This window comes from Agrilus planipennis, unplaced genomic scaffold, assembly GCF_000699045.2.
Source record: "Agrilus planipennis isolate EAB-ADULT unplaced genomic scaffold, Apla_2.0 scaffold87, whole genome shotgun sequence".
Taxonomy (NCBI): Eukaryota; Metazoa; Arthropoda; class Insecta; order Coleoptera; family Buprestidae; genus Agrilus; species Agrilus planipennis.
In genome coordinates this window covers 913,745-936,667 of record NW_020439134.1, presented here as the reverse complement: position 1 = coordinate 936,667, position 22,923 = coordinate 913,745, and the positions used below count along the sequence as shown (strand labels likewise).

Sequence of the window (22,923 nt, the reverse complement as noted above, 5' to 3'; positions counted from 1 at the left end):
TGTACCTCATCAGCTGTCTCTTTTTCTCTCTGCAATAAGTAAATAAAAGGAAAAGAGATATCTACTAACAACGTTAGATTTTTGGTCAACGTTGTCAGACTTAGGTAGATTTCTCTAGACACAGGGAATTTAGAGACCGCTTAAAGAAAACAGGATTTTTATTTAATTTATAATATAACTTTTAATTATAGTTGTTGGTCCTTTGAGTTCAGGTTAAAATTGCGGTAAAACAAGCAGGGGATAAAAAGGAATTCATCTGTAGCAACGCTAATCATTCTGGTTAGTTCCTTGCCGTTACAAGAAACTTCGTGCCAATAATTTATTCCTTCCAAAAAACACTATTCAAAACATTTATCAGTTTTTAACATTTTAATAAAAAATTTGCCAAGTTTAAGTTCCTTTAATAACTTTGAAATATGTTTTTATGCTTCCTAGAGGGTACCTACTTATTTTAATATAATATTTCTAAATGATAGCAGTGCTCCCTTTTTTTATTATTTTAGCGACCCTAACATTAATACTTACGCATAGCGTAACTACATCTCATATATTTTTGTTCCAGATTTCTTACATTCTGCTATCTAGCGGCATTTAACTGGTGGCTGCTTCTGTGCCCTGCAACTCTTTCGCATGATTGGCAGATGGGATCAATTCCATTAGTAACTTCAGTCACCGATTCAAGAAATTTAGTGACATTCCTATTTTTCATCTGTGCGCTACTATTGGTAATAAGAAGTTTAATGGATTTTGAAGTAAGTACTATTCATGTGATCATTACTAAATGTATAGGATTGTTCAAGACCAACTATAATTACCAAGTTAAAACTTAAATAAATGACACTTATGGTGATTCGGGAAGATAAAATGTTTCTAAAGAAAATCAAGCAAACTCCATTTTTCTTGGTTTTTTCTCTTTTACTTCTTCTACTAATTTCAATAACACATCCAATTTGTCCATCTCAGTAACAATTTTTTTTAATTCTTTTCTATTCTATTCCTTCTTTTCTTCTTCCAGGCTGCAAACTTTTCTTTTTTTAATTTCTTCCTCTTATCTGACGTCTCTAAGCCCACTTTTTATCGGTCCTTTTCCTTCTTCTTTACTTCTACTACTTTCTTCCATAAGTGCCACTCACTAAATTATTCTTTTCCTATGTCTACTTTCTGGTAAATTTCCGCTCACCGTTGACAATATAGAATAATCTTTATCTGAAGTACCACAAAAAGTCTTGAAGACGTTACACGGGTGTGTGAAAAAACTCCAATGATTCAAACTACTCGCAATTACTCTCCAGTACATAGCTAGTCAAATATTCATTGCCCATCTGCTCACCGCACATACACTCAAATAAGTGCTATTTTTCCTCTCGAACTGCGACATAATTCTAGGGCACGAAAGATCCGACCTTAACAGTACGACGGTCTCCCACAAACATTTACTTATAATAACGAAGTCCTAGTGTTACATATTGTAAGGTCCTCGCCAAACATGAAATGTTACAGTTAGAAGTATTTTAAAATATCCTGGATCGCGAAATGCGTGAAGGACAGATTTCGCTGCATTTATATTGTGCACTTCAGAAACATTGACTCGACTGTTAACCCTGTGCTTGAATGACTGATAATACAGTAAAAGTCTGTGACGAATATCCCACTGTCCCTTTAAATAAGTGCTTTTTTAAACATTTTTGACTCATTAGAAATAAGGTTCTATTTACATTTCTAGTTTGTGATAGTATGCACTGTCCATGACGCAGCGAAAGGTTGCTTTACCTAATTTAATATAAAATTAGGTATATTTTCAAATATAGGCAATACATCGTCATCTAGTAGATATTCTTTTTTTATAAGCTTCTTCGGTTTGGTTAGTAATTTATTGATACACTGCCTTATGACGCGCTAATGAAATAGAATCAATTCCGAGTAAGGTAGTTTTGATAAATGTTTGACAAATAACTTAAACGTTCTTACATAAACTTTCATTTTTCTAACAATGAAAATACACATTGATCGGGTATCAACTTCTCCGCCCACATGCCGCAAATACTTCAGAATAGCGTCTGCCTCTATACAGAGTCATACGTTCTATGGACATCCCCTTAGGAATTTCCAGTGTGCGAGTACGACTTACGTCTGACCATTTTTTTAAAAACACTGTCGCTATTTTTATTCTTCTCTCACGCTGTCATGGTTAAAGAAGACACAAGGCAGTGACGTCACTATACAGCAACTGTATTATTAGTTCTACATTTTTGTTTATATTTTTGTTATAAATGAAATTACACAATGATGAATTTCTTATGCAACATATCCTTTTAAATCTGGTAGATATTGCCTTGGATAGGTATGTCACATCTTCGATACTGTTTAATTTGCAATCCCTATTCTGTGTCTGTCGATCTGTTTAATCACCTTGTAGCAAAGCAGATTTAATTCCCTTTCATCGTTGTTTGCTCTGTAATTTTTAATGTAGCGGTACCTACATTTTTCAGTTTTCATTTATTCGAGGGCTTTCGTTTTTTATTAATCACATTAAATGTGTAAAAGGAAATTAGGTCAAGTGTCCGCTCTTGGCTGTTATGTACTTCCACACGTTTGAGCCCTACTTCGGTTTGAACTCCCCAATGTGAGTTCACGTTCGCCACTGTCTGCTACGACCATTTGAGTGTCTGAACACAACATCCTCAAGTTTCTCTTTGCCTTTGGTGTTGTCGACGTCAAGTGTAGTTAACTTAGGTACAAAGAGTTTCTGCGTTACTGTCAGCATACATTAAGAACTGCCTTCACCATGTACCTACGCTTCTTCTGCTGATGACATAAACAATATCTTTATACAAGAATGTATTCTGCAATATTTCATAATCCCATCTAAAAGTCTTTTAATTAATGTCTTAAAATATTCTAACAATCCCGCTTTAACGATTAATATATTGTTTCTCGGGAATGGAACCATAAAAGAGGAAAAAGATACTTCATATCAGCCTTAGGCTTCTTTATATTAAATGATATGTATGTATATTTTGAAGTGCATTAATTTTTACCACCACAGATAAGGAGCGCGGCGGAAAAGAAAATGTTAAAAGTGTTCGAAATGTGGTGTTACAGACGAATGATAACGATACTGTGGATAGAAAAGGTTAGAAATGAAGAGGTGTTAGAAATAATAGGAAAATAGATGACTCTATAGAAGTCAATAAGAAATAGGCGAGATAGATTGGTAAGACACCTCAGGCATGAAGGTCTAGTTAGAGACATATTAGAGGCCGAAACAGGAATTAGGAGGGGGGAGAGGTAGACTTAGATTAGATAACTGTTCGCAAATAGTTAAGGATGTGGGTTGTTCTAGTTTTAGGGAAATGTGAAGTTTAGCTCAGGATAGGAAACTCCACTCATTCCTATCCTGAGCTACGTGTTCAACCAGTCTTAGAACTGACGACCTTATGATGATGACTACAGATAATTTCATTAGTTGCTTTTAAAAATTAATTCACTTTTATCTATTGAAAACTTTACAAAAGTCTTCTAAAATTGTTAATATATATGTATATTATTACAACATTTTTGCATTTCTGTTTTTAACGAATTACATTTATGAATTACTTCAAAATCAAATCTACCTTAGCAAAAATGATTTAATTATCAACACAAAATGAACACGTAACACAATTTACTCTGTCCAGTGAAAAATTGCTAACTTCATTTCGCAACAAAGTTTCAATTTTAACATGTTTAGTGGCTCATTATTTTGTTTTTTCTTTTTTTTTTTTTAGCGTAAAATCGAAGTGCATGTTTATGTTTTGCTGCCCAAAAAACGTCAATAAGTAGGTATATTGTTTCCCAAACATATTATCGTTCATCTACCCGTGTCATTCAATTAGTTCAGGAAAAGGATCAGTAGCGGCCTTATGGAATAAACGGCTTTCTTTTGTTCACTCCAAGCGCTTTTATGAAGTAGCAAATACGATTTGAAACTTGATGAGGTCGCTGGAATAGCTTGCAAAGTGAAAATACCTCCAACGAATAAAATAATGGCAGCATGTTGAAGCATTTCATTTCCATAATGCTCGCGGGAGAAAATGAAAATGCGAGGCCCTTTCCAAATTACATTCGAAGCTTCGAATTAACCCAACAAACACACCAGAAATTGTAATAAAATAAACATTAGTGCATCCGGAACGTCTTTGCTTTTCTGAAGAAAGTTAGGAACATGAACTTTTCCTTATTACTTTAAGCACTTTACAGAAGACTAAATGAAACTTTCGCAGATCAAACCGCATAAGACGGGACCTTTAACATGAAACATACAAATAATCATCTAAGCATGAACTTTACGTTTTTCAACTTTCGGTTTTTAACTTAAATTCTTATTTCGTTCTTTTAAGGCGAAAAGAAAACTACAGCACCTGTTCAGCGATATTAATTGATTACATTTAACAACTATTAGAATAATAGATAATTAAATAGTTAAAAATCCAAAGGATTTAATTTGTTGGAAGGCTTAATCAGTACATAATTAAAACAGTGGTTTTTGTTGTTTAATCCTCTTTTGGTCCCCTTCAGTGCTTTTATCCATGCCGTGAAATTGCTTATTTATGACAAAGATACTGAAAATATTTCATTCGTAATTAGTAGTTATCCGAAAACATTTAATGAGCATTTAATTACACATTGACTAAAATAAGTCTATTTCATTGTTACACATTTTTTCGCTAATGTTCTGGTCAATAATTCTTAAGCTATCAGAACAATAGTTTTTGAAAAAACAACCGGAGCATTTAATTTCTGATTAGGGAGATAAATTAGCATTTCGTTGTCAGTATCTATGCTCTTCATACTTAATGTTATCATCGTACTGACCAAAAAAATTCACCTTGATAAAGTGCTTTCATTAAGGCTGACACATCGCTTGCTATTGGCTTTGATTTTTCGCATTGATATTTGTCCATTGAAAAAAGAAACTCTTATGTGTAAATACAAACTTGATTACAAAAAAAAAAAGAAAATATTACGTTAAAATTGGTACGTATATAATGAACGATTAGTGTAACAGCATCATTGGGTCACTCCTTCAAACATTTATTATTGAGGGCTCGATTACACTGAAAAATAAAAAAAATATAAATTATTGTTTAATTTTTTTGACGTTTGAATAAAAAAATTATATGCCTTATTTGGTCTACCCCGTGCTAAGCAAATTGATTCATACAGTACAAACAAGGTGTTAGTGATCTCTTCTTCAGCGCAGGCAGATAACTTATTTCTCGTGGACTAAAAAAACCTTACAAAAACAAAGAATAACATTTACCATTATTATTGAATACTAACTTTTATCCGCGGCTTCGCTCGCAGAAATTAATATTGTTTCTCCGTAAAACCTTTTACTCCCAATTCACCTCTACAAAGTTTTAATTTTAGGTAATGTCGCCATCTTGGATTTCAAATAAAAACGTAGCAACAACATTTCATCCTTAAGGGTTGATTTTTAAAAATTGCCAAAACACGTATTTGCTTGATTTCAACAATGAGTATTAAGAGCCACCTTCGAGTAAATCCGACTACAAATAAAATATACCCAATGGAAACGTTACAACTTCTTTTCATTTGATTAATCAAAAAGCATGAATACCAAGTCTCAAGTAAACTCAACCACAAATAAAATATGTCCCAAACAAAAATCTCAACCCCTTTGGAGGTTGAATTTTTTAAAAACCAAGTTTCAAGACCAAAAATAATAATGTTCCATGCAATCTTTGCAAACCCCTTTCAGCTTTCTGCAGAGGTTGAATTTTTTAAAATGTTGAAGTACCTTTGTATATCACTAATTTTATATGAAAGAGCATTAAAATCATGTTTTAAGTAAATCTGACTATAAATAAAATATCTAGCATATAAACGCTACAACCGCTTTTCACCCCTTTTCAGTGGTAGAATTTTTTAAAATGCTGAAATAGGTGTTTGATTTTATGCTAATGAGCATAAATATCAAGTTTCATGTAAATCTGGCCAAAAACAAAATGGGAAAATTTATAACATGAAGGTAAGGTTTTTCCGTATAAAGCTACTATCCAAATGTCCGGATTTTCCCCTAAATTTTCCAAAAATTTTCTTTAACACAAACCTTGTCCTATCAATCAATCAATGAATACAATAAAAAATAAATCAGTCAAATCGGTTGAGCCGTGCTCAATTAATGCTCCGTCAAACACTTGGCAATTCTCTAGAATTGATAGCTAGGAACAATTTGAATTTGGTTTTTACGTTTTTCTGATTTCTTCGAACGTTCTCTACTTTTTTAAGGGTTTAACTTTCATATGTCGAAAAGAAAAGAAAAGATTGTTCTAAGAAGCACTTTTCTGATTATCAATTTTTTTTAACCGCATCCGTATAAAATTTGTATCATTAAATTAAATTCATGGAAACATTCCGATGAGATTTTAAGTTTTAAAGTATTTCAACTCAATTTTAGAACATCGCTAAAAAACTTTGCTAAACCCGAGCATCAGTTCCCATTATTGAATTTCCCAACAAATTCTTGTAATTTGTGGTCAGAAGTTTACCAAAACAAGCCAGTGTAAATGGAATTTTAAGCTTATTTACTCTCATCCACGGTATAGACTGTTTGGCTGGATAGTAAACCACACTTGATCCTATAGCACACAATTATGTTAACATGTCGAAACTACCAACGTGATAAAACGGTAGCTAATACGTTCTAGACTTCTACTAATTGCCCTTGTATTGTCACAATTGGCTTTTAAATGTTAGATGATGTTCAATTAAGCATATTATGTTTTTGATCAATTAACACGCACAGTACATTATGTATACATCATACAAAACGATTCATTAAGCATGTATTTTAATTCAGTTACAAGTATTTGGCTTAAATTGAAACATTTAGGGATAGGACCGAAATGATGTGATTAATATATATATTTATTAATTTATTATACTTTTTAAATTTAGTCCAGCTGTTTGCACAGCATTGACAGTGCGGTGAAATTCAAGTAACTCATTAATTATTGTCCGTTGAATATTGCTCCCCCTCTCCTTCTCCATTGAAATTCAGCTAGCCTAAGAAATAAAAAGGGTGGTAAAATGATGCGTGCATCTTAGAATCGGAACGTCAGTGACATGTTCATGGTTGTGATCAGCATTTGGTTTTGCAAATACTACCGACAGATTAAATTGTGTCCGGTTATTGTACCGAGCGGCATGGCCTAGAGGTCTAGATCATTGCTTAGCATTCGAGAGGACGCCGGTTCGATTCCGCGTCCGTCTGCCTTGGTCCAAGTTTTTCTGTGATTTCCTTGGATCACTTAGGTAAATGCTGAGGCAGTAATATTCAATAATCTTTCACTCTCTTCTGTCTTCATTTCGTCCGTCTCATCTTTCTCACCCAAACCACCACCCACCCGTTCCCACGATTCCTGAAAGCAGGCTGAAGAGGGCCTTCCGCCCTACCTTCCGGCATAGTCCGGAGGGACTACCCGCCCACCAGCATTACTGGCTGGTGGGAATGAAACACCCCAAAGTTGAGTTTGATGCGTGCATCTTAGAATCGGAACGTCAGTGGCATGTTCATGGTTGTGATCAGCATTTGGTTTTGCAAATACTACTGACAGATTAAATTGTGTCCGGTTATTGTATTGGTATGGATGTTCGGCTGTCGTCCAGGCCAAAGATACAATTTTTTTCAAAATTTATGCGTTTATTAATTTTCTACTAATTTCTTTTTTAATATTAAATGTTTTTGTTTGATTACATAGGATCATAAGATGACGGTAAGAAACAACACAAAGAAAGTGAGTGCTGCTGTGGTCATGTATTTTATTAATCTGATAAAAAAATTTGTTGGTTACCCTTTTTAAACTTTTGTTTACATTTTTGGTCACTTTTATTTATTTCAGAACCAAAATTTTTAATCGTAGGAACCTATAAGCTCATTATATCCTAAACACATAAATAACATGCTCTTATCTATATACCAGCCAGTTAAATATTAGTGACTAACTACAGTTATATGCCGGTTTCTGCCCCCCCCCTTCCGTCAATTGCATCAATGACTGGACAAAATTTGATCGGCCGGTCGTATGCATGTATCACCACACATTGATTCCGTCCCGACTTTGATTTAGCGATTTCAGACAACACGAATTCCGTCCCGTCCGAAAAATGTTCCGTAATTACCCGCGAATTCTATTCATCAGTGACATGCCATTTTGGAGAAAAAGACCGCACCACTGCCTAATATTGCATTTGGTATGTAGCATGAGATATGTTCATATTTATGTAATGTGCGTTTTATGCGTTTACTGGTAAGTACCTGTTATTTACGAATACAACATAGCTGGAGTTCCGAAAAAGAACGGACTTAGGTTAGATTGAGTTAGGATGGGTAGCAGTTCTCCCCTCCCGTCATTTATTCGACAGTACTTAAATTCCTTAGCCAGATTTCACACTGAAGTAGCAAATGCATGTAACGTAGCACGTGGCGTGGCAAATAGCAGCGAAACTATTTAAAACGCACCTATGCGAATGGTGATGTACACACTGACGTGAAGTAACAGTGCCGTGGCACGTAGCATGCCTACTGCCACTTGCAAAGATAGGTTTGGTGATACATTTGCCACCTGTAATTTCCGTGCAGCCTGGCCCTGCTGGTTCGAAGTAATATAGTTTGGAGGTAATGCATCTGAGTTGTAGTACATATTTCCAAAAACATCAGGGTAATAAAATGAATGATTTTAATGTACACTTTGTACAAGAAATAGAAAAGCAGAATTGCTTGTATGACAATACAACTGCTGAATATAGTAACCGAGATATGCAAAGAAGTAGCTTGGAATGAAGTCGCAAAAATAATGAAAGGAACTCGTAAGTTTAGTCTTTTCTTCGTTATATCGTTCTTCGACACTCACTGCCCTCCTGTAGTTGGTGTCTTTAAACGTCAAATTATTTTTCATTACCTTTACTAGTTTTGTAAAAGTTTTTTTTCTTTCCATCCGATAAAAATTTTGAAATTTTCGTGGATGTAAATTCAATTGCTTTGAAATAATAAACACGCTGTGTTCATTTACATTTTCTAATAAATACGGATGTATCCACATCCTCTTCCGCTTTTTTCTTCTATTTATTGCGGCGCAAAGTAGAACCGTAGCAATTCTTCGTCCGACAATGACGACATCTTCTATGCATCTATGCGATTGCTACCTTGATGTGAACATGTCTGCATCTTTTTTGTCACGTTACATGCTGCTAGCTACGTATCGTGCTACGCTACGCAGTATGTTACTTCGGTGTGAAATCTGGCTAAGACTTTGTTTTCCATTCTGAATATTCCCCTCTTTTACCATATATTTCGGTATAACATCACTCCGCCATTCTTCCTATAGCATATCTTTTAATTCTCCCGTGTACTTCGAATGTTATAATTACGTCTTCCTCTCTTATCATTTCACTGCATCGTTCATTTACCTTGATATTCATATTTATTCCATTACATTCCCTCATATCTGTTTATTTATTACCTATAACCACGTCCTTCAGAAGGTTTTCTCGCTTTTCGTCGTATCTATTTTTTTTTTACTTATTACTAACTACTCTTCTTCTTGTTTCTGCTACCATTTTCCCTCATTTAGTCTCTCTCCGTATTATATGATAAACACTTAAGTTGCACTTTTACGTTTACTTAATATCATGAGTGACTTCTTTTGATTCCTGATTGAGTCCTTTAATTTTCATTAAAAGAAACGTCGACTAGTGACTTTATTTTGATACAAACAAACTTAAATTAAACTTATAAACTAAAGATAAAAGTACCTACATAAATCAAGTTTCGTTGTGCGGTCAAAACAATGAATAGTGATTGTATTCCTGCGCTGGCGAATCCTAACCTTCTGGTGCCCCCGTCGACGAAGTTACTGTGGACATATTATTAACGAAGGATCTCTTGATTTTGCAATATTCATTTTTGTAACTGCGACTCTATTCAGTGCGGAGCCTGCAACACTTTAATGACGAGTGACGCTACTCAGGCCCCTCGTTTCCATTAGGCATTCTGGGCAAGTGCCTAGGGCCCCGCAATCGACGGGGGCTTTCTAGTTTCTGCCAGATCCATCGACCAACCGAAAAACAAAATTTATTACCTATAAATATATGTATTTATTTTGAGGAAATGAACCATTTATTACAAAACAAAATTGAAAACACATTTCCAAATGTAAAAAGTGCTTTGAGAATCTTTTTAAGCATGTTGAAAAGTAATGGCGTTGAGGAGCACAGTTTCTCCAAATAAATAATTAATTAAGAAGTACAACGCTTCAAGAAAGATTGGCCAGTATGTCGCTAATGTCCAGAGAATGTGATCTGCTCAAAGACAGACAACAACTGATTGACGATTTTACTTTTATCAAAATTTTTCAATAAACATAGAATTTTAAGTACTGACTTATGAAAGCTAAAGGAGTAACTGTTCTGAGTTAGAGTAACTGTTCTGAGTTATATTGCAGTTATCTATTCATTTATTGTGATTGGAAAAAACAAAATTAATTGTTCAATAAATTTAGAATTTTGTATATCTAATAGTTTTTTTGGGGCCCCGTTATCCTTATGTGCCTAGGGCCTCCAGTGGGTTAAAGACGGTCCTGACGCTACCCTTCTCCATACCAGGACGTACCTTGGCATAATCAGTGCGGATAGGCGCACACACGCGAAACGATCCTGTATTGACTTTTGTTTCTGCTTATACTAAACAAATTCTTAATACGAGGGTGGATTGATAAGTTTCCGGCCTAACCAAGAGATGACGCCACAAGGCCTACCTTGAGGTGACATTCTATAGTACCATCCTTGGATAGCTTGTAGCTATAGTTTCAGCCCGATCTCCTTGCTAGTGTAGGTTTGACAGCACGNATGAGGTCGCTGGAATAGCTTGCAAAGTGAAAATACCTCCAACGAATAAAATAATGGCAGCATGTTGAAGCATTTCATTTCCATAATGCTCGCGGGAGAAAATGAAAATGCGAGGCCCTTTCCAAATTACATTCGAAGCTTCGAATTAACCCAACAAACACACCAGAAATTGTAATAAAATAAACATTAGTGCATCCGGAACGTCTTTGCTTTTCTGAAGAAAGTTAGGAACATGAACTTTTCCTTATTACTTTAAGCACTTTACAGAAGACTAAATGAAACTTTCGCAGATCAAACCGCATAAGACGGGACCTTTAACATGAAACATACAAATAATCATCTAAGCATGAACTTTACGTTTTTCAACTTTCGGTTTTTAACTTAAATTCTTATTTCGTTCTTTTAAGGCGAAAAGAAAACTACAGCACCTGTTCAGCGATATTAATTGATTACATTTAACAACTATTAGAATAATAGATAATTAAATAGTTAAAAATCCAAAGGATTTAATTTGTTGGAAGGCTTAATCAGTACATAATTAAAACAGTGGTTTTTGTTGTTTAATCCTCTTTTGGTCCCCTTCAGTGCTTTTATCCATGCCGTGAAATTGCTTATTTATGACAAAGATACTGAAAATATTTCATTCGTAATTAGTAGTTATCCGAAAACATTTAATGAGCATTTAATTACACATTGACTAAAATAAGTCTATTTCATTGTTACACATTTTTTCGCTAATGTTCTGGTCAATAATTCTTAAGCTATCAGAACAATAGTTTTTGAAAAAACAACCGGAGCATTTAATTTCTGATTAGGGAGATAAATTAGCATTTCGTTGTCAGTATCTATGCTCTTCATACTTAATGTTATCATCGTACTGACCAAAAAAATTCACCTTGATAAAGTGCTTTCATTAAGGCTGACACATCGCTTGCTATTGGCTTTGATTTTTCGCATTGATATTTGTCCATTGAAAAAAGAAACTCTTATGTGTAAATACAAACTTGATTACAAAAAAAAAAAGAAAATATTTTTTTTGATTTGGACTTTTTTAAAAAATTTTTTAAAAACCTTGTTTTTCTTGGTCAGGCCGGAAACTTATCAATCCACCCTCGTAATGTTAAAATGATTAAAAGTGATTGTTGGTGTTATTCATAAAAAGATATTTTTGTGTAGAATATAGACAATGTTGTACATTTTACTATTACCCTTTTTTGTATTTTTATGATACTAGATACTTATAATTATGCCTCGACACAAAATTGAAAAATTAATGAAAAATTAGATTTTAAATTTTGAACGGTCTGCAGATGATTATATTACAGGGATTTTTCAATAAATAAAACAACAAAACAAATGAAATTTTAAGCTATCATTCAATATAAATGAGGGTTGAGTAGCTTGTCATGAATACATATTCCGTAAAAGAGGATTTTCACCGCTCGTAAGTTACCCTCTTTGCGATTTCCTTCCGTACGGAAACTACTACATGGATTGAATAAATGATGTTAAAAGAAGGCATCTCTTGGCTTGGCTTTGCTATGTATTCCACGAAATAAAACTAAAGCGTGCAAAAGGTTAAAATGTATCTGGGCTGCTACAATGGCTAGGCTAGGAAACTTACTGGTTAAAGAACGAACTCGCTTCGTCAGACATGCACTGAAAGAAATAATGGAGAAAGAAAAAGGACGGATAAAAGAATTACCTCCATTACAACAAAATGTCACTGCAAACTCTAGCATGAACTTTTCATTGTTCTAAAAATTTGTAGATTCAGTTTCTCTAAAAACGGCTCACCTCTTTTAAGTTACTTTTATAAAATATATACCCGCTATTTTTAACTTGAAATTCTTAATAACATAAATATACGAGTACATCATAATAAGAAAAATGTGGCCTTTCTTGAAAATAACTCATCCTAAAGGAAACTTTTATGAATTCATTCCTATTTTAGATAAACGTTTAGATGTATGAATCCTAGGGTAGAAGGTTGTTGACGAAAGGGAGGGGGTTGCCTTTTACTGACAATAACTTTGTTGCAGTTTAATTTTATATTTTATTTGCTGATGTTTAGTATTATTCATAAACATTATATGCAACTCATTTTATTACATTAAAGAAATACTTACAATTTAAATATGCATCATCATCATAAGGTCGTCAGTCCTAAGACTGGTTGGACACGTACCTCCATCTCTTTCCTATCCTGAGTTAAACTTTGCATTTCCCTAAAACCAGAACAGCCCACATCCTTAACTATTTGCGAACAGTAATCTAATCTAATATAGGTCTACCTCTACCCCTCCTGAAATGAAGAAGTTTAATTATTACACATTAGAATTGTTTGTTGCTATACCGAGTGTTTCCACATTGTTAACAAGAAATTCTAAGAAAAAATGTACGTATATATTTGATAAAATAAATTTAAAAAGACAAATATCGCGACGAGCTTTTCTATCATATAAAATGTAAAAAATTGATCGATTTGATTTAATATAATGTTTATTTTTTTTCTTTTAGAACATTAAAATAACTTATTTTTAAAAATTGTCATTTATTTATTTATGTATTTACTATCAGTGTACAGCTGTTGAACAATCAAGTACTTATACATCGTTTGTAAATGACGCAACCGTCATCCTACAGAGGCTTGGCTGAACAATAATACACTTCTCTTTTTACTTTTTTACTCTCCATAATACATCCCCAATCCTGCCTGAATCACTAGTAAAAGAGAATTTCATTTAGCATTAAGCTTTTTTCATTCTCTATAATCCAGCTCTTTTATAATTCATTGTTTGTGAATTCAAGCTTTCGGGTATATTAACGATCAAGTTACCTTGGAACGATAAAACAAAAAACATGCGAGTGTACCAATTTGTCCATTAAAAATATTAAAAGGTCATAACATATTCCATTCACAAAAAATGCTTTTTCGTGTATACATACGATTTATTTTAGGCAGATAAATTTTTTGAGGGGTCCTTTATACCTCTACAGGATGCTAATAATGCAGGAGCTTAAAAAAGGGCAATTATTTCGATACGAATTATTAGAGTCAAACACTTTAGTTCTGTTATTATGTACTTACAGATGTATAGAAGCTACAGGTCATCTCCTCTTCTTTGTTTCAGAGCCAGAAACACAGTCCTTTGGTGTTAGGACTACTACTTCTTGTAATACCGTTTATTCCTGCTACAAATTTGTTAGTAACCGTTGGCTTTGTTGTTGCTGAAAGGGTGCTCTACATACCAAGGTAAATATTTGATGCTTAGTATATTTTTTNCTACATTGTTCGAAATCTTTCCAAAATGGTGAACACCCGTTTAGAATAAAAAAGAATATAAACCCTGGGATGCGAGTTCTTGTTAGCAAATATATATATTAGGGTGCTTCAAACAAAATTTTTAATTTTTTTTTCTAACTCTTACCCCCTCAAATTTCAAAAATGGTTCTCAATACGTAGTGTAGGTGGCACCACACATGATAATAATGAGATAAATGAACTAATCGTATGATTACAATTAATCATGGATTATAATTTTGTTCTATATTTGTTTATATTAATTATCTATTTTTGAAAAAAAAAAATAATTGCAAGCTATTTTTTCAAATTTCAAAATTTAGTAATTTTTAAATGGCTGTAACTAGTCTTTTTGTAAAGATAATCATAGTTTGTCTTAGAGTTTTGTAAAGCTCAAAGACTCAGCTTTAAGAATATGAAACGGTTTTTCGGAAAAAATTGCGTAAATTATGTGTAAATTCAATTTAAAACAAAAAAGAATTTTTCCTATGTTAATTAAATGGGAAACTAAAATAAAAATAGCCACCCCTTAGATTTGAGCTATAGTGCTCATGTTTGGCGAGGATGTTTTTACAACAAATAGAAACATTTGAGGGGGTAAGAGTTAGAAAAAAAAAATAAAGATTTTGTTTGAAGCACCCTAATATATATCTTTATAGGAAGTTAAAGTCAATTAACATTGGAATAATTTACTGAAGATTGAAGAACCTCAATAGAAATCAGTATATTGAATACAGTTGATCTGTACTTGAGGAAAATCCATATCAAAGTAAAAATCTTCAAGATTTTTTTTCAAGATTTTCTCACACTTATTTAAAAAGTAACAATTTTTTCGTCACTGTTGACTTCATCAGACTTCGAGTACTTATTACTAATGTTACAATGTGTTGTAGATGTTTATATGTATACAATGTTACTAGGGGAACAAATTTAAAAGTGAAGAAATGTTACACTCCGTTTGATCGTTTAACAATATACTTAACTTTTGTATAAATTTATTTCCAAATCCTCTAGTAATGTAAGTTTATTTCACTTGGTTTCTAAATATAAAATATCAAATTTATTATTAAATAGATGTTCTTCTTCTGTGACATGATTCAGGTAAGTAGACTTTGTCTTGTTTTTAACGTAACTGTTCTTATGCTCTGTTAATCTTTTGTTGAAATTTCTCCCAATTTATTTTATATAGACCTTTTGGCAAGATCCACCACATATCAACTTATGTATAAACTCCAGACTAATTGAATGAAAAACGTCTTTATTCATATGTTCTTGCCAAGAGGTTCATATAAGACAAACTGGGAAAAATTTCAAAAAAAGATTAACAAAGCATAAAAACAGTTACATTAAAAACAAGACAAATTCTGCCTATGCCAATCACGACACAGAAAAAGAACGTCTGTCTAATAATAAATTTGATATTTTACATTTAGCAACCAAAGGAAGTAATCTTACATTACTAGAGAAACTAGAAATAAATAAATACAAAAAATTAGGTATACTCCTAAACGACCAAACAGAATGTAATAATTCTCCATCTTTAAATTTGATCTGAACTGTCCCTAATAACATTATAAATAAGCACCTACAATACATTGTAACCTTAGAAGTTAGAAGTAAGACCTCAAAGTCTGATGAAAGCAAGAGTGACGAAACAATTGTTAACTTTTAAAAGTATGTGAATATCTTGAAGTTTATTTTTATTTAGAAACTAGTATCTCATAGACAGAACTATGTTTTATTGATGAGTGATAAATAGTTAATTAAGTATGGAAATAAATAATAAATATATTTTTTTAGTAAGTATTGTTGGCTTACACAAAGCAAGCATTGTAGCCGAATTACCTGCTAATATAAGAGAACTATTTCCACCACTTTAATTGCTAAACTGTTTTTTGTTGAGTAAATGCTAATGTTAACTCATATTCGACAAAAAAAAGGTATCAACGTCTTTTTTAAAATTTTTTGAATGTCATGGCAATTAATTCTGTGAGGTTATCACCCCCTCTCCTATTGCAAACAAACAAACAAAAAATATAGAACCAACCACACAGCATTGATTGATAAAAGAAACGGTTTTAGTTTAGTAATACGAGGGTGGATTGATAAGTTTCCGGCCTAACCAAGAGATGACGCCACTAGGCCTACCTTGAGGTGACATTCTATAGTACCATCCTTGGATAGCTTGTAGCTATAGTTTCAGCCCGATCTCCTTGCTAGTGTAGGTTTGACAGCACGCTGAACAAGACGCCTCTGTGGTTTTCGTAAAAATGGAAAAGCAGGAAAATCGTGCTGTCATCAAATACTTTTATTTGAAGGGGTTAACGCCGAAGGAAATTAAAAAAGAGATGGACTCAACACTGGGGACATCCTCCCCGTCATATTCAACCGTTAAGCAGTGGGTTTCCGAGTTTAAAAAGGGTCGTGTGAGCACCTCTGATGGGCCTCGCTCAGGACGCCCCGTTGAGGTCACAACTCCAGATATGATCGAAAAAATTCATCAAATAGTGCTGGGAGACCGCAGATTGAAAGTGCGTGAGATAGCTGAGACCTGTAAGATGTCATATGAACGTGTGCAACATATTTTGCACCAACATTTGCATATGGAAAAGCTCTGTGCAAGATGGGTGCCGCGTTTGCTAACAGTCGACCAAAAATTGATTCGAAAAAACATTTCTACCGCAAATTTGTCATTGTATAAGCGTAATCCAAGCGAATTTTTGCGTCGATTCGTAACCGTTGACGAAACGTGGGTCCACCACTACACTCCTGAAACCAAAGAACAGTCTAAACAGTGGATTGGACCAGGGGAACCAACTCCAAAGAAGGCAAAAACAATTTTTTCGGCGAACAAGGTTATGGCTACTGTTTTTTGGGATGCAAGAGGTATTATATACATTGATTACCTTGCAAAGGGTAATACTATCACTGGTCAATACTACGCAGACTTATTGCAACGTTTGAGCCACGAGGTGAAAATTAAACGACCTCATCTGGCGAAGAAAAAAATCTTGTTTCATCACGATAACGCACCAGCTCACACGTCAATCGTTGCGACGGCTAAAATCAACGATCTAAAGTTTGAATTGATGCCGCACCCTCCTTACTCTCCAGACCTAGCCCCGAGTGACTATTTTCTGTTCCCTAATCTCAAAAAATGGCTTGGCGGTAAGAGATTTGCGGACAATGAAGAAGTAATCGAAGCTGTAAATGGTTATTTTGAGGAGCGTGACGAATCAGTCTATAGAGATGGCATTAATAGACTGGAACACCGCTATGAGAAATGTATCAGCCTTGGAGGAGATTATGTTGAGAAATAAAAAAAAAAAATTTTTAAAAACCTTGTTTTTCTTGGTCAGGCCGGAAACTTATCAATCCACCCTCGTACATCTATTTCGCTCATGAATAAATAAGGAAGTCGATTTTTATAGTTCATTATCTTTTTGGTACATCTAATCTTGTGTTTCTTTACAGTCTGGGTTGTATTCTACTAGTAGTATATGGAATGAAAATATTATGGAATACATACCCTCGCAACCGACCAACCCTCAATGGACTGATTGCCTTTCTCATAGTCATGAGTTCCCTCCGAACGGTTGTTAGAAATAGGGATTGGCGTTCTCGGGAATCGTTACTCAGGTAAGCATGAATAAATGAATTACGTTAATGAGGTGCAAGTTACGAATATCGGCTTGTTCATCCTTTTGTAACTGTAAAGTTTCAAGTGGATAAGTCTCTTTCTTTGTTAATTTGTGCAATTGAAAGCAGAATAGTGAAGTCATAACGTAGGCCAACTAAACGATGAATATTCGAAATACAGAACAGCTGCATCGGATATACTTAGAAACTGAAATTATAGTAACAAAACAAATTTCATCGTATTAAGCTAATCTGCACTTGAGTTAGACTAGACAGAAATATGCATACGAAGGAATTGTTGTAGATTAAAGGAAATCCCATTGAAAATACTGATTGAGACATTTGTTCAAGTACTTCCTTGAATCATCGCTATGCCCGTCGAAAATTTCAAGAGCCCCTAGTTTTGCCGTTTATTTATCAAACGCTATGGAATTTTATAGATAATTTATGCTCAATTAGTATAAAATAAAAACATTGTAGGAGATTCCAAACACCTTTTTGAACAATAGACGAAATTTATGAAAATGCTCTACTATAATTAGTAGTCAGAAATGAGTTTTACCACTCAAACGTTACAGTCCTCGAACATTCTATAACGTTATCGATTCTTCTTAGGTATTCAAAGCATTCTAGTTGAATGACCCTTAAACCCACAAACACCCCAAATCTTGAACATTATAGAACATTCCAAACATATTTAGAAAAATATAGTGTCGGAAGTCATTCCCACCATATACACATAATGGTTCTGGTATACTATTCCAAAACCTTCTCGATTGTTCCAGACAAATCCACTCTAGAACATTCTACCTCAGGATAATTCTCGACATTCGGCAACATTCTAGCTAACGATCATGCGTTCATGAACATTTTAGTACATTTTCGCATATTCTAAATGACCCACTATACTTGGTGGCTGGGGGTCGACCCTCAAACCAGTATACCCACCGAACCGGAGAAATTTAAAACATTACGGAAGAAACGTTTGTTATAACACTTTGATCGACCACCATTAAACACCATTTTTCCCACACCACCACATCTGCTGATATGTACCCACCATAGTGCACGATGGGAGACTGGAGGCTATTATTACGCACAAACGCCAGTGGTCTGAGCTGAGTAGTTGTCCCTGTAAAATGACATACACGGACACACATGTCTATTTCATTTATATGTTTGTGTATATGTATGAGTAGTTACTAGTAGAAATAGCTACAATGACAAATTCAAGATAGCGCTCGACTTGCATCTTCGCCTATATTACTTATGCCACTTGGTTTGCTAGCATGTACCAGTGATGATGAGTAAATGTCGCTTTCGAGAGTAAAACAATATGGTAAACGCACTTCATCATCATCATAACGTCGTCAGTCCTAAGACTGGTTGGACACGCACCTCCACTCTCTTCTATCCTGAGCTAATCTTCATATTTCCCTAAAACTAGAGCATCCCACATCCTTATTTGCGAACAGTAATCTAATCTAGGTCTACCTCTAAGACAAGGTGTTCTACCAACCTATCTCGCCTATTTCTTATTGACTTCCATTGAGTCCTCTGTTCTCCTGTTCTTTCTAATACCTCTTCATTCGCCTGTAACACCACTTTTCGAACGCTTCTAACATTTTATATTCGCCGTGTCCACCGTCCACACTACTTAATTAGAAATTACTTGTCGATCATTACAGGTCTAGGTACATACTGTTAAAATATATGCAAAGTGCGTTTTGAAAAGTAAAATACGGTACAATAAAGAAAAAGAAAGAGACAAATAACATAAAAAAGAGAAATTGTCTTTGACCGCCGGAAAGAATTCATATGAAACAACTGCCTCAAAACATGTTTAACGTAGAAATGCACTTTTAAGTCATCATGATTACTTTTTAATTCTTTCTATTATATTATTAATAGATGACGATATTCCCAAATGTTCAGAATAATTATTAAATAATTACCTTAGTCAATACAGATAATAGTATTTATGATAAGAACTTTTTTTGTTTATTTTACTATATTTTGCTTTTGAAAAGGCATTTTAAAAATATTTAAAAATTATGTACGTAACGTAGCTCATAATTGTAATTAAGTATATTAGGTACTATATTGTTTTATTACCAAAAACCAATGTATTTACTTGTCACTGGTAAAGTTTAACATATACATACCAAACTGTAATGCTAAAATCTCTCATTTTACACCAGTCCTTACATTTACTAGCTCATACTGATAAATTCTGAATTCTAAAACGTAACATTTAGCGATATTCAAACTTTTATAGTAACATGTCACCTGTTCGATTGCCTTGGATTAAGTTTCTTGTTATTTCTGTGAATTATTTAAACTCTCACTGGGACAGTAGTTATTCCACATACACTCTTTCTGTCCTCTCCTACTTTCATTTCGTCCACGTCATTTGTTTCTCCGAAACCACCACCACTCATTCCGACAATTGCTTAAGAAAAGCTGAAGATGGTCATCCGCTCCACAGTGTGGTTTTACACCAGACTCTACTCTACATTGTATTCACCTTTAAAAGAGGTAGCGTAAAAACAAATGCAGGTCGTTGACCAGTGATTGAAATCGGAAACTGGGCAAAGTAGGATCAAGAACCTTCCATGTAGGTAGATATTTATACATTTTTGAAAAAAAATATGCTGATTTATGATACAGTAACATGTCCGAAGTCAAGTCTTAAAAGTACCACCCCTACCTATACCACGGAATCCTTTCTTTCTACTGGAAGACTGTACGTCTAAGATACTGCTCGCTCACTAGTATCTCTAGGTAGTGAGAATGAAAGCAAAAGTTTTTTTAGTACTTTTATTACAATAACATGTTAGGCTATTATCCCGCCAGTTTAATTAGTTGTAACGTTTCATATTTCTCCTGAATACTTCAATATCCTGGCTAGAAAACTCGGTTCGTTTTTTTAAGGCCCTTATTAGGCCAATCGTGTTCCATACTCGTTCCGAATGAGGCAGCCTAAGAAGACCACAGTTAGAAAAATAACGCACTTCCTTGTTCGTAACTACCTAGGAGTGTCCGAATTAGGAATCTAATCAGAGCCAAAGTAGGACTTTAATTAGCCCGATTAGAAAATTGTTAATGACTGATGCTTATAAATGTGATTGGGATTTAATGAGAGCCTAAAGAAATTAAAAGAAAGATTAATAGGTTATTACCTATTACCTAATAGGTAATCGTAATTACGTAATATTCCTCTTCGTTATTCTTTTACTACCATTTTTCTCGGAATATATTTGAGAGCCACTTCGCGGTTCAGGATTAACTTTGATCAGCATCTTCTTAACCTGTAAATATATTTATTATGTGTTTGAAATACTAATATATAATAAATGTGTTACCATCTCTTTTTATTAAAATCTGAATCGATTTTTAATTTCTCTTCAAATTCGTCAAAAATATCAATAGTAGAGCATGAAATATCTTTTAATATATCATTAGTTTCCTCTTCTGAAAGGATTATATGTTCGCTCCTTGCAGTATTATTATTACGATCATTTATGTGCTGCAAAAAAACTTCACACTTATATATTTTATTCACTTTGTATTGTCAAGAATTGTAGCAAAATTTATATTATTCATTATGATGATATTGCGTAAAATACATTAAACGGAGAGTATTTTTATCTCTTAATAGAAATCTTCAATGTAATTTACAATTAATTTCTTGCACATAAACCCGGAGAATAATTGCGGTATATTTTATAATTGGCGTTAAAAAATTCAGGAGCACCGAAAGAAGTTTATTAAATATTTTTACTTACTGGCTCTTCCATGAGTTTCAAAAAGGTATCATGACCAATCATCAGCAGGATCATCTTAATTTTCTCATCATATGCGGGTGACATGAAATGACACTTTAATGTTCCAATTTTTTATTCTTGTCGATCCATTTACAACTAATCTTTGTTTTGCATCAAGATTTTTTAGTATTATTCTACTAAATTTTTATTGCAAAAACCACAATTTCACTTAATAAAACTATTTTCCGTTCAAATGGTCACTTTCTCTTTTAATATTCGATGTAAACTGAATCACAACAATAAAAACGAATTTTATTTTATTTTATTTATCATACAAGAGTATATGTATACTTCCACTCATTAGGAATGTGCAATACAAAACCGATCAGTTATTACGTTCTTAGCAACCATGCACGTCATAAAAAAGCTCTGCTTTTGTTTCGCATATAAGTATTAGAATTGTTTACGTTAGTGACAATCTTGTCAAGTTTCATTACCGTTTTATTTACGAAACCAAACCATCACTTATACTTTATTGAACACAGCGGTAATATTTAAGACAAATATATACTGTAAAGTTCGTGGGTTTAACAAAATTAACTTCTGAGACTGGTAACGACAAAAACTATTTATTTACACTAATTATTAAAGAACTGAAAAACACTATTAAATTATTACTAAACTTAGGTTACGAATTATTCCATTTATTTACACTACTGTTGATATATTACTATTCACTGCGCTATTTGTTTCACTGTCAATTTATTTCTGTATTCACTTCTGCAACGGTCAATTTATTTCTTCCCCTTTCGGCAATCGTCTTATCCTTTAAATACTCTTTTGTTTACTTTATGGAACCTTCTGTGTATTTGTGTGCTTGCTCGTGCTCGCTGCATTGCCCCCTCCTTAAGGATGTTTCGTCCCGAAACATTTTCACTTTCCGTTTCGCAGGATCATGCCGGAATCTGCAGTAGAAGTAACAGTCCACGGTCTTCTCATGATTGGTCCGATTCGGGTTACTACTGTAAACCAAAATGCCTATTCCAGTACGGCCGAACAGGACTTCGATCATGTTCCATACAATCCTACAATCTAGGTTGTCCAGTCCTCAACCAAGGTTCGGAATTGCCAGCATCTGTAGGTTATTCTCCAGAAGATGTTCCATTACTGCGTCCAAAAGGTCTCTATCAGAACATCTTCCTTTAGTTACTAGGTGATAGATATTGCGTCGGCCGTCAGGCAGACACAACAGTCTTCTTCCCTTCTGTAATTGGTCTTCAAGATGCTCCAAACCGCCAAATC

General features: G+C 33.9%; 1 protein-coding gene across 1 annotated transcript in view; it reads left to right on the top strand.

The window, feature by feature from the left end:
• The window catches only part of LOC108737620 (transmembrane and TPR repeat-containing protein 1-like), a 254,778-nt gene that overhangs the window by 68,685 nt on the left and 163,170 nt on the right, over positions 1 to 22,923 (top strand). The window contains exons 5-7 of the mRNA XM_025977791.1: positions 563 to 752; positions 14,046 to 14,167; positions 17,690 to 17,854. Coding sequence (XP_025833576.1) covers positions 563 to 752; positions 14,046 to 14,167; positions 17,690 to 17,854 — 477 coding nt within the window. The remainder of the gene's footprint in view (positions 1 to 562; positions 753 to 14,045; positions 14,168 to 17,689; positions 17,855 to 22,923) is intronic.